General features: G+C 40.3%; 1 protein-coding gene across 1 annotated transcript in view; it reads left to right on the forward strand.

The window, feature by feature from the left end:
• The window catches only part of irs2b (insulin receptor substrate 2b), a 60,888-nt gene extending 44,790 nt beyond the window's left edge, over positions 1-16,098 (forward strand). Inside the window, exon 2 of the mRNA XM_080196873.1 lies at positions 14,187-16,098. Coding sequence (XP_080052999.1) covers positions 14,187-14,191 — 5 coding nt within the window. The 3' untranslated portion in view covers positions 14,192-16,098. The remainder of the gene's footprint in view (positions 1-14,186) is intronic.
• The last annotated feature ends 838 nt before the right edge of the window (positions 16,099-16,936 follow it).

The raw sequence follows: 16,936 nt of genomic DNA on the forward strand, positions 1-16,936 counted from the left end.
GGTTTTAACATGCTGTCACAGGTCAAGTGCAGCAACTTATTTGGAGTCAGCCGTAATAATTGACTCTAGGAGTCTTGAATTCAAACGGATTTTTTACCCACGTTGTCTTCTCTTTCAAATGTCAAATTTTTCCTCTGATAAGTAATGACTTATTCAGGTAAGACTGAATAAGACTTGTCAATTTATTGACAGTTTCCTTACACTCAATGTTAAATGCCTGCTAAGAGCTTGGGCTGATGATTTCATTTGTTGCTACATCCATTGAAAAAAAATCTGAAGGTTTGGTCTCTGGATCACAGTGCTTCAAATAGCTTTGCAGTTCAAGGGTTTTAAATTCCCATTCTCCAGTATTTCCCTCATGTAACACATGGACTTTGAGCTCTAATTTGTGCTGGCACAATTGACAAAGATGTGGAAATGCCGATGTTGGACTGGGGTAAGCACAGTAAGAAGTCTCATAACGCCAGGTTAAAGTCCAATAGATATATTTGGCAGCGCAAGCTTTCAGAATGTCACTCCTTCAGGTGAGTCTGAAGAAGGAATGACACTCCAAAAGCTTGTGCTACCAAATAAACCTGTTGGACTTTAACCCGGTGTTGTGAAACTTCTTACAATTGACAAAACCATACCTCAAAAAAAATCACCTTTATATTGTTTTGTCCCCAGTGTTAGTTTTCTCTTTGTAGGCTGTTCACTGGAGGCCCTGGTGCTCTGCTCATAGCTAACATTAGTACTACTCTGTCCTGTGGACTCAACAGAATAGATAGCGTTCTCTCCAACACATTCAGTTGTGAGATCCTAGCCAGTAGGTTTATCAGTTATTCGTGTCTCTGGCCCTCTCCTTCTTGTAACAAAGCAATCTGTGTCTACAATCTATTTACTGGAAAGGGAAAGAAAATTGGCTTCAAGTGCATGTACGTATAGGACACTTGGCACCAAGTGCACTTATAGCGTGCACTGACCTGCTCATTCTTGCCTCGTGGTCATACACTGTACCGCAGTGAGAATTTACCCAGAGAAAAGGGAATAAAAGGCCAAGTGATCTTTGGGGACCGTTTTTGGCAACTCCATTTCAACATCTTATGACCCAACCACGGATCGTGACATCCACTTTCAAAAACACTGATCTAATTTGACTTGATAATAAAAAATTTGCTTACATTTTGCAACTATCTTAAGCCTAAGACTATGTCTTAAAATTACTCTCTGGTTACTCATGAGAAATGTATGAAATCACACAGAACAATAGTTTTGTTTCATAACAACCTTTTATGTCTTTGTTGTCAAAAGCTTAAGTGAAGCGGTTATTAATGCTGCAAATGAACTAGTTAGGGATGAAACAGGAAGTGAATGAGTAGCTTGGTAAAGGCAAGACAAACAAATGAGTTAGCTATCTATCTGTGCTGTGCAATGGAAATCTGACAGAAGTGAATGATGACTTATCAGCTGGGTAACAGTTGCAACAGCACTACAGTCATCTACCAAGCAAATGCGTGTGTTTGCTTTCATGCCTCTTTAAATGCTTTGTGCTTGAAATACTTGAGCGGTTGCTAGGCTATTTGCCATGAATTAATCATGTTAATAGTCCTCTCCTCACCTCCCTCTCACTGCCACTTTGCATGATCTTTCCTAAGAATCTGTAATTATTAGATGGGCAAACATTCTTTTTTAATATTTAGGGAGGTTCTGCCATAAATTTGCCTTTCAAATGCTGTTGATCGAACTCACTCCTTTCTGCCATTCTCAAGTGTCACAAGGTACAAAAAAAGCTATTTTCACCATGGTAAAATGCCCCAAAATAGAAAAGGATAGGGCACCATGGAGTATCTGACCTTGTACTAGCATCTGTCAGCCTCAGTAAAACATGGAGTAGAAACAGCTTTAGGACATGCTGGGAAATGCTTTTTTCCATAAAAAAACTTAATCAAAACTTCAAGGACCAAGATCTTTGGCTCACCAGCCTGCAATATTCTTTTCGTCCACATGATTTTTTTTTGCTTTTGTGCAGAGTTTCATAAAAGATGAATTCATGCATTGAATTAAATCATTTTTAATATCAGAACCCCCTATTAATACTTTTAAGTGGGATTTGGAATTAAAATTAATTGAATTTAATCATCTGTTAAATTAATGTCTTGGCATTTTTCAAACTTGCCTTTTCACAATACTTGTGCTCTAATCAAAAATGCCGCTGCAATCTTACGCTCAGGGCTTTTTTCATTTGTTTTATTAATCCCTTCTTCCATTATACAAGTTGTTCTACCATTAAATGAAATTCTAATAAGCGCAGCTTCAAAATAGCTATTCCTTTATACTTTGAATGAATATTTACCGTGAGACTGAAATTTTTTCTTTAACAAGTAGGAAGGGAGAAACATAGTGGAGAGAAGAAGGGTGGTGATTGATCCTAATTTAATATATTCTGTTCACACTCTATAAAAGATGCTATGCAATTTAGAAATTGTTCCATCCTGTAAAATGTGATCCTTCTGTTAAAACTGTGAAGTAACTGAGCAATACACTTATATCTTCAAGTTTTGTTCTCTTTTCTTTCATACAAGCTAACATAAGTAAACAGCAGAGGGAGGGGTGGGGAAACAAGCAAATAACTTGGGTATATGTAGAGAAATAATTCTGGACATAAATATGTCTGCAGATGAAAATTGAAACAATAGAAGGAAATGGGTCATTTCCACCTGCTTTAATACTAAATCTCGTACCTTCCTAGTAGTGGCTGTTACTTTTATCTTTCATTTTTTCATTCAGGGTGGGTGGGTGTATCCCCGACTGGGCTAGTATTTATTGTCCACCCCTAATTAAACGTGTGAAGGTGGTGGTGAACTATCTTCTTGAATTATTGCAGTCGATGAGGCTTAGGTACACTGATTCAAAGAATGGAGTTCCAGGATTTTGACCCACTGACAGTGAAGGAACAGTAATATATTTTCAAGTCAGGATAGTGTGTGGTTGGGAGGAGAATTTGTAGGTGATGATGTTCTCATCTGCAGCCCTTGCTCTTTTAGATGGTAGAAGTTGTAGGTTTCAAATTGCTGTCAAGGGAGTCTTGGTGAGTTTCTTCAAGAAATCATGTGGATGGTACACACTACTGCTACTATGTGTTGTTGGTGGTGGTAATGAATGTTTAATGTGATGGAGAGAATGCAGATCATGAGGGCTGCTTTGTCCTGAATGGTGTCGAGCTTCTTGAATTTCATTGGAGCTGCACTCGTCCAGGCAAGTAGAGAGTATTCCATCACACTCCTGACTTGTGCCATGTCAATATAAACAAGAGTCTCAACTCTACTTGGGGAAATCCGTTGGCAGGAATTCTTTGGCTGTTCATGTTGGCGGGATCTTCTGGTCACGCTGGTGGCAATTTCCCCCCCTGAGGGTTTACCAGTGCTGCAAGGTACAGTTAATAAGAAATTCCATTGACAGTGCGGGACCAGAAGATCTCACTGCCGATGAATGGCATGCCACCTCTCACCACAAGAAACACACTGTGGGGAGGCCACACTATCCCTCCCCACTACAAGTGTACCTCCAGAATGAGAAAACATCCATTAACCACTACTCTCTGTTTCCTGTCACTGAATCAATTTTGTATTCATGTTGCTTCTGCCCCTTTTATTCCATGAATTCTAATTTTGCTCAAGTCTGTTGTGAAGCATTATATCAGAAGCCTTATGGGAGACTATATACAACACATCAAGAGCATTATCCTCATTGATCCTTTCTGTCACTTCCTCAAAAAAACTGCTGCAAGTTAATTAAACATGATTTTCCTGAGTAAATCCATGGTGGCTTTCCTTAATTAACCCACGTTTGTTCATGTGACTATCAATTCTGTTTTGAATTATTGGTTCTAGAAGTTTCCCTACGACTGACGTTAAATTGATTTTTTAAAAATTACTGAAATATTAAATTTTCAATTTCTCTTTTGCTTCATCGCTGTATCATTTCCACCTCCCCCAACCCAATCGGGATATCAATGTTCAAAATTGTTACTTTGTAATACAATGGTGTGAAAAAATTGGTTTTACAAACATCTATTCATCTTATACTTCCAGTAAATAAAACTTAACTTCTAGATCAGCAGTCTCCAGACTTTTCAGTACGAGGTCCACATCGTATATTTTACACATTTTCATGGGCCAAAGAAAATAATTAGTTTTATAAATGAATAAAATAAAGTTGCTGTGGGCCAGATATGGCCTGTAGGCCATAGTTTGAAGACCCCTGTTCTAGATGATATGCAATGTCAGCAGAATTGTTATAGTAAAATTATATACGATAACCATTTTGAAATCAAATGTGAAAATACAGTTTCCAAACTGACCAAAACATTATCTCATTCTGAATTAGGCTACAGCATAACTAACACATCTATCTGTATTGAAACATCCTGTTCTTTACCGTGTGACCAGTTGACTACACCAGTTGCACTGTTGGAGCAAAAGCTTTATTTCTGCATCCTCCTCCCCATATGAAATGTTAAATATTGGCTACTTTACCGTAACTCTACAATTGGTGTTTATCTGAACCCAGTTTCAGCATATTACAGAAATGTAGCCGTTGTTCTACAGTGCAGCTGTAATGTGAGATCTATAGGAAACGCCTGTGTTTCCGCAGTTGCAGATGTTTGCTGGTGATCCGTTTTCCTGGAGTTTAGCCATTGTTTTGCAGTGTTGTGTGTAGTAGGAGTAAATGTTCCAAACTTACGCAACGATGTAAAATTGATTTTTTTCCTAGTTACTAGTAATTTCAATATACACAAATACTGCCATTACCACATTGCATGCGTTTCCAAACTAGGTTGCTGCAAATACATGCAGATATTTTTTGTTTGCCAAATTTTCCAAGTTCGCCCCTATGCCTGGAGAGGGGCACCTTACTGACTCAAGTCCAGAATGGATAACACTTGAATATGTCTTGGGGACCATCAAGTGGTATTATGGTTCATATTATAGGAGCTTAACCAGCTAAGACCATGCCACCTACCAGCATAGAACCAGTGCTCGTCCAGCTAAGACAATTCACTCATTGGGACATTGACTTTCAGGGTTATCTGAGGCTAAGTGGGAAGACTCCCTTCCTTTAGAGACAAATGTACCCCAATAGATCTGAGAGTTGATTCAAGTCAGAAGGTCTGTGGCAAGAGTCCCTAGAATTTTCTGAACCTGACTGTCTCTGATATCAAATCATTGAGTCGAACAGAGAGGATTGACTTGATTGTGAACTTTCATTGTGTAACATCGTGAGATCTACTTAGTTATATGTATAGATTTATGAAAAATGGAAACTTGAATTTTAAAACAAAATGGAGAATGGGAAATCTGCTTTGAAACAAGATGGCGTTGAGAGGTGAAAGGGCCCATTTGTTTCTGCCAGTATAGATGTAGCTACACAAGGCTGGAAATTAGCTTGCTTGTCTGGACAGAGCATTAAAATGCAAAAGACGTTTCAGAACATTCCATTGAGAAGATATTAAAATGCAACAGATCTTTCCTGTGGAATTAATGCCTGCAATTATCCAAATATCTGCTGAAATAAAGAAAATTTTGGAAAAACTCTGGAGAGGGTGCAGAGGAGGTTTACCAGGATGTTGCCTGGCATGGAAGGACTGAGTTACGAGGAAAGGTTGGAGAAACTGGGACTTTTCTCCGTGGAAAGACAGAGATTGAGGGGAGACCTTATATTAGGTTGATTGTCCTCTACACCCTAGCAATGACTGTAACAGTACATTCTGCACCCTCTCCTTCTTTGAGTGGTATGCTTTGTCTGTATAGTGTGCAAGAAACAATAATTTTCACTGTATACAAATCAAATCAGGGCAAACCATCCTACCATTGCACCCTTGTCTATAATGACTTTTAGAGCTACCTTGGCTCCAACATCTGTCCCTTTCCCCAAGGATAATCGTCATTAGACAACCGGTGAGCACTAATTTGAATCTTCATTATGTGCTCAGCAGGTACAAACAAATCCTCAGGAGCAGCACAGTCAGCAAAATAATTCACCATGTAACAGTACAGTGTTTTCCCACAACATTGACATGCACTTAAAGCATGGAATTCTGATTTCAAAAGTAGAAGTTGCAGTTTCAACAGTTCGTTGCTGTGGATAGACAAGTATGCATTTCTGTATTTGACATCCAGGAAAACCCTCAGGTAGCTGTACAATTTCATCACTTCCTATAAGACTAATATCTGCTTTCATTGACAGTAGTCTCTGCATCCATGGTAGGACAACAATAAACAAAGAACTTAGATGTTGAATCACATTAAGTTATTAGGTGCAAGCTTCTGGCTTAATGGTAGCATTGTTACTTCTGAGCCAAAAGATACAGGGTTCCAACCCTGTGCTAGACACAACTCTGAATTATGAGTTGACATATATTTGCACGACCCAAGTATCCTGGAATATATGTATTTTTCTGTGTATATATGTTTTTGTTTGTGTGCGCGAGATCATGTGGATATGGGATGAGTCAACCGTTTGGTTAGTATAATGATGGCTATTGCCATGATGGTCAGTCTGACAAGCATCCTGTGAAACATTCTGCTACTTTACACTCCCAAGAAAAGATCACATGAGTGTGAAAAACACAACTAGAGCAGAAATCAAAACCTGTTTTTGCTAGTGTCAATTTTAATATTGTACAGTGTTGGTTGCAAATGAAAACTGTGCATTAGAAGAGCTGCAGAATTGATTAACTTTATGAAAAGATTGAGTTTTGACAGAAACTTGGCAAAACTCTGTAGATGAATGAGTGGAAGCGTTATAAATTATAAAGAGGATTCAATTCAATAGTATCAGAAATGCTAATACTGGTGGACCATCAACATCAAACTGACTCCTTCAACATGATCTTCTCGTTCAAGTAGTGAAGGTAAAACCTCCAGATTTATTGACGATCCCATTAGAACATTTATGTGACTTATTGGTTAGACTTTTTGACTGGTGTTCTTTCATGTTTGGTTTAAAATCTAACCAGTCAGAAAGTCTAGCCTTAAATGCCTGAAAGAATGGCTGAATGGTCAATCCCTTTGATATTAATTTTGTGACCGTGAATTGTGCTACCTCATCATTTTGAATTTAGACCGGCTGACAGTGCTGTGACTGTGTGTTTCTTGTAACTTGATCTTGCTCTCACCATCAGTGAACAGGAAGATCTACTGAATTTATTTACTGACTTCAATTAGGTGGTGGGCTGCAGAATCCAGCAGGAATGTCTTTACAAACAAACTTTGCTTGTTCTAGTTCTTTGTTCAATTATTTTGGTGCCATTGTAGTTTAGTGCTTAAGCAGAAGTAGAATTATACTAATTTATATTCAACAACTTCATTACGTTGCAGGTGCTATGGAAATTCAATTGCTCTAGGGCACTCCAGTGTTATTTTTAAAATGATCCATGTAAAAAAGGGTAAATGACTAAAAGCTTGGTCAGACGAAAGGAGTACCTTAAAAGAGGGAAGAGAGGTAGCTGCAGAGAGGTGGAGAGAGGGAATGCAATAGCCTAGGGCTCAGGCAGTTGATGCATCAGCACCAATACTGGTGTGATTAAAATTGAAGATGCTCTGTATTTGCAGAGGCGATTACTGAGATAAGGAATAGTTAAGATATGGAGTGATTTGTAAACAAGGATAAGAATTTTAAACTCAAGATGTTTCTTAACTCGGAGCCATTGTATGTCAGTAAGTACAGGGTAATGGGTGAGCCTAGCCTTAGATGATAGGCAGCAGAGGTTTGGATGATTTTAAGTTTGTGGAAGATTGAACATGGAATATTGGCCAGGAATGTCTTGGAATAAGTTGAGTTCAGTAGTTTCAAAAACATGAATCAACATTTTGGGTATGGATAAGCTAAGGCGATATTACTGAGGTGGAAAGTGCCAGTGACTGCATGGGGTTGTGAGTGGTAGTTGCTCATGGCTTCTAATATGACATGAAGGTGACAAACAGTCTGATTCAGCCTCAGGTAGTTGGCGGAATGGGATAAAAAGGGAAACAACAAATTGTCTTGTTTTACCCCAAAGCAGGTTCACTTCAAAAGAACTTGTTTGCCTGAAATCACCATTGTAACATAGGTAAACATGGCAATTAAATTGCATAAAGCAAGCTCTCCCATGAACAGAACTGAGATAAATGAGCAGTTAAGTTATTTTAATAATGTTGGTTATGGGATAAAAGCTAGTCAGGACACTGAGGACTTCAAAACAATGCAATGGAATATTTTACAGCCACCAAAGAAGGTAAGTGGGTCCTTGGTGTGACATCTCATTAAAAACACAGCACCTCTTGGTGTTGTAGCACTCTGAGGGCCAGATTTTACCAATTGGAGGCTAAGTGCCGGATCCGGATGTAAAACGGATCCGAGCGCAGAATCCCCTTTCCAGCACGCCCATACGCTTTTTGACAGCTCCGGTCCGGTCCGCGCTGTGGGGCGGGGCTTAGCGCTGCTGGAATGATTGGAGCTCTGAACTGCGCATGCGCAGTTCAAAACAAAACTGAAACAGCGTGCCTGGGCGCAAAAGCCAAAAACAGAGAGAGCCGGGGTGGGGGGGTGGAGGTGGGGAGGGGTGGTGGGCAGGAAGAATGGGGGGGAGGATGAGGCGTGATCAGACCCCCCTGGGACGCAGGCCCCCCCTGGCAGATGCCCCCCGATCAGACCTGTCCTGGGAGGCAGCCAACCACCCCCGCAATCAGACTCCCCTGGGAAGCAGTCCCCTGGCAGATCCCCTCCACCCCATGGTCAGATCCCCCCAGGAGGCAGCCCCCACCCCCTCTCCCCTCCCGCCCTCAGATGGATCTCTGGTTGGGGGTTGAGGGTGGTGGAGAATTGGGGGAGGATGGACTTGGGAGAATCTCCACCACCCCCCCCCCCACAACCAGAGATCCATCTGAGCCCGCCACCCCCCCACTTCCAGCAGACGCCAGTGGAAGGCCAGGAAGGTGCTGCAGGCTGTCCAACAACTGCAGTAAGAAGTCTCACAACACCACTCCAACAGGACTTTAACCTGATGTTGTGAGACTTCTTACTGTGTTCACCTGAGTCCAATGCCGATATCTCCACATCAGTGAGTGCAGGTCAGAAGGATAGTGGAGGGACAGCAGCAATCGAGGTAGGTTGGGGGTGTACTCTGCCAAGGGGGGAACCTGCCTCGGGTGGGGGGGGTGGGGAGGGTGCGGTGGCTACCTCCCTCCCGGGGTGGGTGGATCGCAGGGGAGGTGTGCTCTGTCAAGGGGTCTGCCTCCCGAGGGGGGTCACATTGCGGTGCGGGGGGGGGGTTGGGTCTGCCAGGGTGGTTAGCAGGGGTCTGCAAAGGGTGTTTGAGGAGGATGGGCTTCGGAGGTTCCCCTGCAGAATCGGAATCGGCTTCGGATTTTTATTCTGTAGGTTGGTGACAGTGCGGATCCGAAACGGATCCGAAGGCGGTGAAATGGGATTTGGCAGTGGAGTTGGGCGCATGGTTCATTAAGTCGATTTAAATACATGCTAATGCATTTAAATTGTCAGGCCGCCCGATTGATGCGCAGACCAGATCCGCGCCCAAATTGGGTGTCAGTAAAGGCGCGATCTGCTCGGTTTCAGGTACAGATCGCGTTACAGGCCTGCGCCTGAATTTACCGTGATTTTGCGTCCAAAAATGGGCACGAATTTGTGGTAAAATTGGGCCCTGAGTGTCAACCAAGATTATGTGCTTTGCCTTCTGACTCCAGATGTGTAAGTAGCACCGTTCAGTCAAATTCATGTTTAAAAGAATATAATAGCCGTTAACAAGTCAGACAATACTGATTTCACATTGTGTCACTGTGCACTAATTAATCTTGGAGCTGCATTACCAATTTTTTTGGGGGTGGTGATGATAAGGCAAAATCTTTTATAATCCAATTAATGCATGTTTTCTGGTGGTTTTCAACATTTCAGGCAAGTGTGTGTTAAGTGGAACATCTTTTAGCTACTGTATGAGTTTATTGATATCCTGCTTCGTCATGCTAAGCAATACATAAGGCTCCCTTACAGTAACTCTTATCCATGCATAATGTGATAACCGTGCAGCAAATACTTCCTTACGGTGATTTAGCTTTGGTTATGTTATTCTCAGATTTTAGAATCATAGAACCCTACAGTGCAGAAAGAGGCCCTTTAGCCCACCGAGTCTGCACCAAACACAATCCCACCCAGGCCCTACCCCCATATCCCTACACGTTATACCCACTAATCCCTCTAACCTACGCATTCCTGGACTCTAAGGGGCAATTCCTCAGCACAGCCAATCAACCTAATCCACACATCTTTGGACTGTGGGAGGAAACCCACGCAGACACGAGGAGAATGTGCAAACTCCACACAGACAGTGATCCGAGCCAGGAATCGAACCCAGGACCCTGGAGCCGTGAAGCAGCAGTGCTAACCACTGTGCCACCGTGCCGCCCAATTTTAGGTGAACTTCTGTGAGCTGTCACGATTTTATTTCCTTACGTTCTCAAATCTAGATAATTCCAAAGGTTAATTCAAACAGGCAATTGTTGTAATTGAAGTAGATTAATGGAACATGCAAATAATGTTAGACTATGATAGGTTGTGAGTTTAAATTGCAAGGAAGTATAAAAGTTGGGAAGTTTTGCTACAACTGTACAATGTATAGGTGAGAGCACACAGAGCACTGTGTAGTTTTGGTCTTATTTAAGCAGTGATATACGTGCATTGGAAGCAGTTCAGAGAGTGTTCCTTTGGCTGATTTTGGGACAAAAAGATTGTCTTATGAGGAAAGTTTGAGCAGGATGGGCCAATACTCATTGGAGTTTAGAAGAATAGGGGTGATCTAATTGAAACATAAGATTGTCAAGACGTTGACATAGTAGATGCTGAAAGGACAGTTCCCCGTATTGAGAAATCTAGGATCACAGTTTAAAAATAAAGTCTTAAAAAAAAGGTCTTATTTATTGAAGACAGAGAGTTCTGAGGGTCGCTGGTCTTTGGAATTCTCTTCCACAGAGGGTATTGGTGGTTGGATATATATTCACAGCTGAGCTAGACAGGTTTTTGATCTACAAGGCAGTCAGAGGTTATGGGGGAAGTTAAGGCCACAATCTGATCGGCCATGATCTTATTGACTGGTGGAGTAGGCTTGATGAGATGACTGGCTGACTCCTGCTCCTATTTTTCATCACGTTTAAATTTAGTAACTGATGATTTAAATACCTATGAATTGGGGTTTTGCACCAATTCTGTTGGATTGTTGCAAAACCCCAGTTAATGCCCCTCAGGGAAGGCAAACAAATCATCTTGACCTGGTTGATCTATATGTAACTGAATCCACACCAAATGTGATTGCCCATAAATACCCTCTAATGTAGATCATATACTGCGGCAATGAAGGATGGAGAAATTTGCCACCTCCTGGGAACAACTAAATGAAAAGAAGGTGTTATATGCTCATATTCTTTATTTTCAAACCATGTTCTTCAAAATCCATGGAATAAAAGTCCGCTAGGGATCTCTTTAAGCAAAGGAAACATATGCTGCATTTTATCTTGAAGGCTGCATGCTACCGTGAAGGCAATGGGTTGCCGGCCCATAATTATAGTGATGTACTCTAAAGGCTGAATTTTATACAGGAGTCAGGGTTCCACCCTCTGGTATAAAGGTCAGGGGTCAACCCACATGTAGTTCGCCAGTTCACCCATAGCCATCTCACATCTATCAAGGTTTTGATAGGCTTGAGGTGGCTAGCCAGTCAACTTGCAGGCAGTTCTCTTGTTCCAGAGTGCGAGTAGGAGTGATGACCACTGCTGGATCCCCTGCTGAAAAGGACCTGTGCAGCGCAGATGAACCCATGTCTGGTGTCTTGCAGGGCCCCCTCACTGAATCTTTAGGGTGGGTGGGAGGGGAAACCCAATGGGGAGAATTACCTTGGGGGAGGAGGGGCTGAAAAGAAGGTGTCCTCCCTTGTCCAGCCACCTGTCTACCAGGTTTCACATGGTAGGCCCTGACCTTCCCAGCTACAGTCAAAATCCCAAGTTTTCAAGTTGCAAGTAATTGACTACCCTCGGGGCCTTGATGGGTCCATGAGTGAGCAGATTGTCCTGTCTCCCCACCACTGGTAAGATTTCTCCAAGGGCCTGTAGATGACAGGCATGGCACCTCTACCATGGTGCCCAATTTTAGACAACCCCTCCCCCCCTGCTATCCCAGACATGGTGGGTGGTGGTGTCAGGTCACATTGGTCCATGCCAGCAGCACAGAATAAACTCCTAGTCAATGAACCACCAATATTTCACTTGCAAGGTTTTTTTTTTAATTGTCTTAGAAAATATTGCCAACTGTTTTAATTTCCAACCCAATAAAAGTGGCAGTGAGACTAGAAATCAAGGGTCTGAAAAAAAAATTGTACTACCATTCTGTGAACTTAGTGACAAGAAGAGTAGGCAAGGTGAAAAAAAAGTTGCCAATTGACTACGTAGCCATTTCATGTTGTTGATGTGAACTAATGTCACCCCTAAATGTTTCTTTTGTGGCCACACACTTCAATAACTCCTTTTCAAGGGTTTGATTTTCTAGCGGCAGATTGTTCTGCGTCTGATACTCATTATGTTCTGGATTTCTTTTGTTAAAATTTCAGTAGGATGTTGAAAAACAAAAGAAGCCTGTGTTCAGGCTCCTGATAACTGTATTTTAGGAAATTGAAAAGAGCTGGTGCCAACAGTAATATTTAGAGCACAGTATTCCCATTGTAAACACCAATGCTATACTTTCCAAAAACTTCTCTCACTGCTTAGGCACTGTTTTTGTTCATTTGGTTTAAAGGTCAGACTTGAATCTTTTTGAAACTTTAACCTTTTGTTTTTAGACATGGTTGCACTTATTAAGTGTCATTCAAATGGGCAGAATGGAATCTAATGTTGAAGTACGCAGTGAAACTGAACATCTTAATGCAGGAAATTTACAGCACCGGGTTCATGGGTTAGATGCAATTGCTCCACTTTGTAACTCCAGTCGACCTCACATTTCACTTTTGTTTTAATAGTATGTGCCCTCAAAGGTAGAGCAGAGAGATTTTGGAGATTATACTTTGAAATCACATTCTAATCAATGCATAGGCCTGACATCTGGCTGCATTCTGTGTCAGAGTGGCAGGTTACTCAGAGAGCTCTGTTCATCTGGATTCCCTTCCCAGGATCATGAAATTGTAGCTGAAGTTATACAAAAGTATATTTTGCATTCTGCGTCCCACCCAGTTGCACAGATCTCTAAATTCCTGGTCTTAATCCTTAAACTTCTGTTCTGCAGCAGAAATAAACATTGCCTCGAAAGCAACATTTCCCATGTGAATTGTTGCTGTGCTTAGATAGCTAAGCAAACAACTTTTAGGAGAGGGATAAAGGATACAGGCTCCAACGCTAGAAATAGATGCAGCTTGATATCTGAGCCTTCTGTATATTTAAATTGTTTATTAAGTAAATAAAATAATTGCAAAGAACCAGCTTAAGCAAAATCGACATGTGTGACTGTCTTAAGTTGCTAAGTTTATGTTGTTTAAAAGAGACATATTGCCAAAGCTTTTCATCTTGCACTCAGTAGGACAAATACAAGATTGCCAAATTTCAATTAACCATATAGGGTGCTGCATGTTTGACAGACTGTTGTCAGGAGAAAACAATAGACAACTACAGGCTTCCTGTGCTTCCACGTAATCAAAAAAAGACACAAAGCTTGATCATACTCCCATTGTTTGGAGAGAACAGGTCCTTGCATGTGAATTCATGTCACTTCTAGCAATCCTAAATGAGTCACAATATGAACTTGACTTAAAATGGTTGTTGGTGCAGCTATTAGTGCACACAGGATTGGTTAACAAGTGCTGTCCAATCGGGGAATCACATCTGACAAGTAGATGTTTCGTTTTAGGTTTTGCAAGTGTGGGCTGGCAGAGTACAGTCTGTGCTTTGCCTATTACAGATAGCCAAAGACCAATCAGTCAATTTGCCAACCAATTCTGGCAAACTTTATTCCTATAGTATAAGTTGTTGTGATCATTTTAAATTTGGCATTCTTCTATTTGTCCTAATGAGAGCAAGACAAAAAGCTTCAGCAATAATCATGGTCTGTATTAGCAAGTGACTAAGTTTATATTGTGAAATATTATTTCAGGCAACGTTTTTTTCTTTTCTCTTGTTCAGACTGACAGACCCTTCAACATCTCTGGAACCTCAAACAAGCGATGCTGCTCAGCAAACACTTTTGTGGAATGCTGCTCAAGTTTACCTTTTTTCCTCATTGTGAATGGGTAACCAATAATGCCTCGAGACCGTTATAACACTGCAACGCACAGTATACCTTCAAGGACAAGGAAGCTTTCTGCCTCATTAGTTTCTGTTATGAATATTGATCATTCTCTTCCTTTACTAGGTGGAGTGCACTGAAGCAGTACTTATTTAGCTGTATCTTAGTTGTTGCCAGTTAGGCCTTTCTTTAAGCTGGGATATGGCCACAATTTCTATTACTTAATTTTCCTAGTCCGGTAACACCTTGACCATATTACCTTTCTGAAATGTTTCTCACACCAGGAACAGACTAAAGTGGAATGTTACTCACCTGGTATAAATCCTACCTCATTTAAATACTAAAGTCAGCCTTTTATAGGAGACAGAGCACAAACTTAGCTTTATTGCTGCTGAACTCCTGAGACATAAACCCTAGGCCTTAACACCTTGTTTAACATATTGAAAGTAGTTTAACTGTGTGACAAACCAGAATTTTGGGCTTGTCATGTTCAAGAAGGATCCCATGTTGTATCGTTTGAGCCTAACTTAAAAAAGAAAATGGTCTGATAGATAGGAAGAAAGAAAAGTGCAATTTCAGGACATTGGATTTGGTTCAGAAGACCCATCAGGATGCAGTAAAGTGTTTTCAGTAAAATCAGAATGGTAACCTTCCATAAATCATTATAAGGAGAGAAAATGTCATATTACAAACGTGGGCGATAGTGATCTTCACATTTTGAGCTGCATCAGAATATAAATATTAAACGCAATTGAATACTTAACTGTAGTTAACTGTACAGCTTATTTAAAATGTAAGTTTGATTCCTTCAGAGAGGAGTCAACAGGTTTTGTTTAAAAGATATATAGAAGATATAGTTCTTGCTGTTTCTTAACCATGAGTGCTTTTATGTTGAATGCAGAACTTGGACTGCTTTGGTGAATGTGGCTCCTCAAGATCTTTCTGCTGACTTATTTATTAATATTGAACAGTTGATGAAAGTGCCAGAAAATCCTGAATGTAGATGTGATTTTCTGCGATGCCAGTAACTGAAGTTTCACTACAGACTGGTCAGGTCTCTGTATGACCAGAGATCAGTTCCATTGTAGTTACGCCTAATGGTGTGTGTAAATAAACTGTACAAAGAAGATCTGTACTGTGAGCATTACTAATTTTACATTATGTAAAATGCATCAGAATTAATCTTGATAAAGTGGCTAAATCTGTATTATCAGCCACTTTCAACCATGGCACTGAAAGAAAAAAATGCTGACCACAAATTTCATTACCTGAAACAACAGCAGAGTATGGAATGTACTGAGATAAGTGACACTTGCCACTAAATACAGTTTTCTTAGCTTCACTGTATCAAATTATTTAAATGTACAAATCAGAAACTGTATGCAATATTTTACATCCTTAGTTTACAGTTTGGAACACAATTTAATATGTATCTGTAATGCTAGTTACAAAGTTCATTAGAATGTACAGCAAAGTTTGCTATTTGTAAATTTTACCCCTTTCAGTTCAATGTGTGTGTTTTCCTTTCTCCTGATGCTGTATAAACTCTAAACAATGTAAGAGCAGTGTTTTCATGTTACCTCTTTTCAGATGTTGGGAAATATAACATTATGTAATATTTCTTCTTGTGACCAGACAAGAGATAATTGTAACTTCAACATATCTTGCTGTGTCTTCCGTTGTATATATTGTATATAAGGTTGAATGTAATGCTGCCGGAAGATGAAAAATTAATTTAGAATAGTATATTGTACTATATCTGTATTGATCTTGAATGCTGTCTCAATAGCCATATGCAATAAAATAGCATACAATATTTATGAAAACTATTGTTACTCAGATCTCATTGCATAAAATCATTTTCACACCACATTTTCACATCACATTATCCAATGTTTCCATCAAGTCCACACTGGCAAAGCATATGCGTTAATTGTGGTTAATGTTTACTGTAAAAAAATCACCCCCAGAGAGTAGATAGTGGTGGAGAACGAAACATTGTTTTGTTGAGGTTGGGTGGGATGAGTAAATAAAAAGTCATTGCTGCTGGCAGGGACCGTCAGCAACTGACTATACATATCAGAAATTCTAACATGCACAACCACCGATTTTCCAAATGTTCCATCTAAAACACTCCTCTGATATTTCAGACTCATAGGATTGCCCTGTAGGCATAATAACTGGTGGTTATGAATGATGTATTCAAACAGCATAAAAGGAATGGCAAATCTGAACTCACTCAATTTCATAGTCATCTTTGTCCTGTTTTCGGTTGCTGTGTTTTTGAATAAATTGTTTTTTTTAATTCAGGAAGTCCATGTATATAAAGTTTTGGCCTACAAATATTTCATCGTTTTTTTGATGTATTTTCTTTTCCTCTTAATCACTTTTTCTTCTTCAATAATCTATCATTGTTTTCTTTCTGCACCACATCCTTTTTAAAGACTTTTCCTTATCTAAAGGCTACATTCTGTTTTGTTATATTTTATTGAAAAAATAGTGATAAATTGTGGGCTATCACCAAAATAACAACCATGCAAGGTCCTGCATTGGTTAACTATTCCTAGAAGGAAGAGTATCTTTCACCCTGACACAGTGTAGCCTACACCTGACTCCAATCTCACTCTATGTGGTTGATTCTTAATGA

The sequence above is a fragment of the Carcharhinus amblyrhynchos genome, chromosome 10, assembly GCF_965287045.1.
Source record: "Carcharhinus amblyrhynchos chromosome 10, sCarAmb.v2.hapA, whole genome shotgun sequence".
Taxonomy (NCBI): domain Eukaryota; kingdom Metazoa; phylum Chordata; class Chondrichthyes; order Carcharhiniformes; family Carcharhinidae; genus Carcharhinus; species Carcharhinus amblyrhynchos.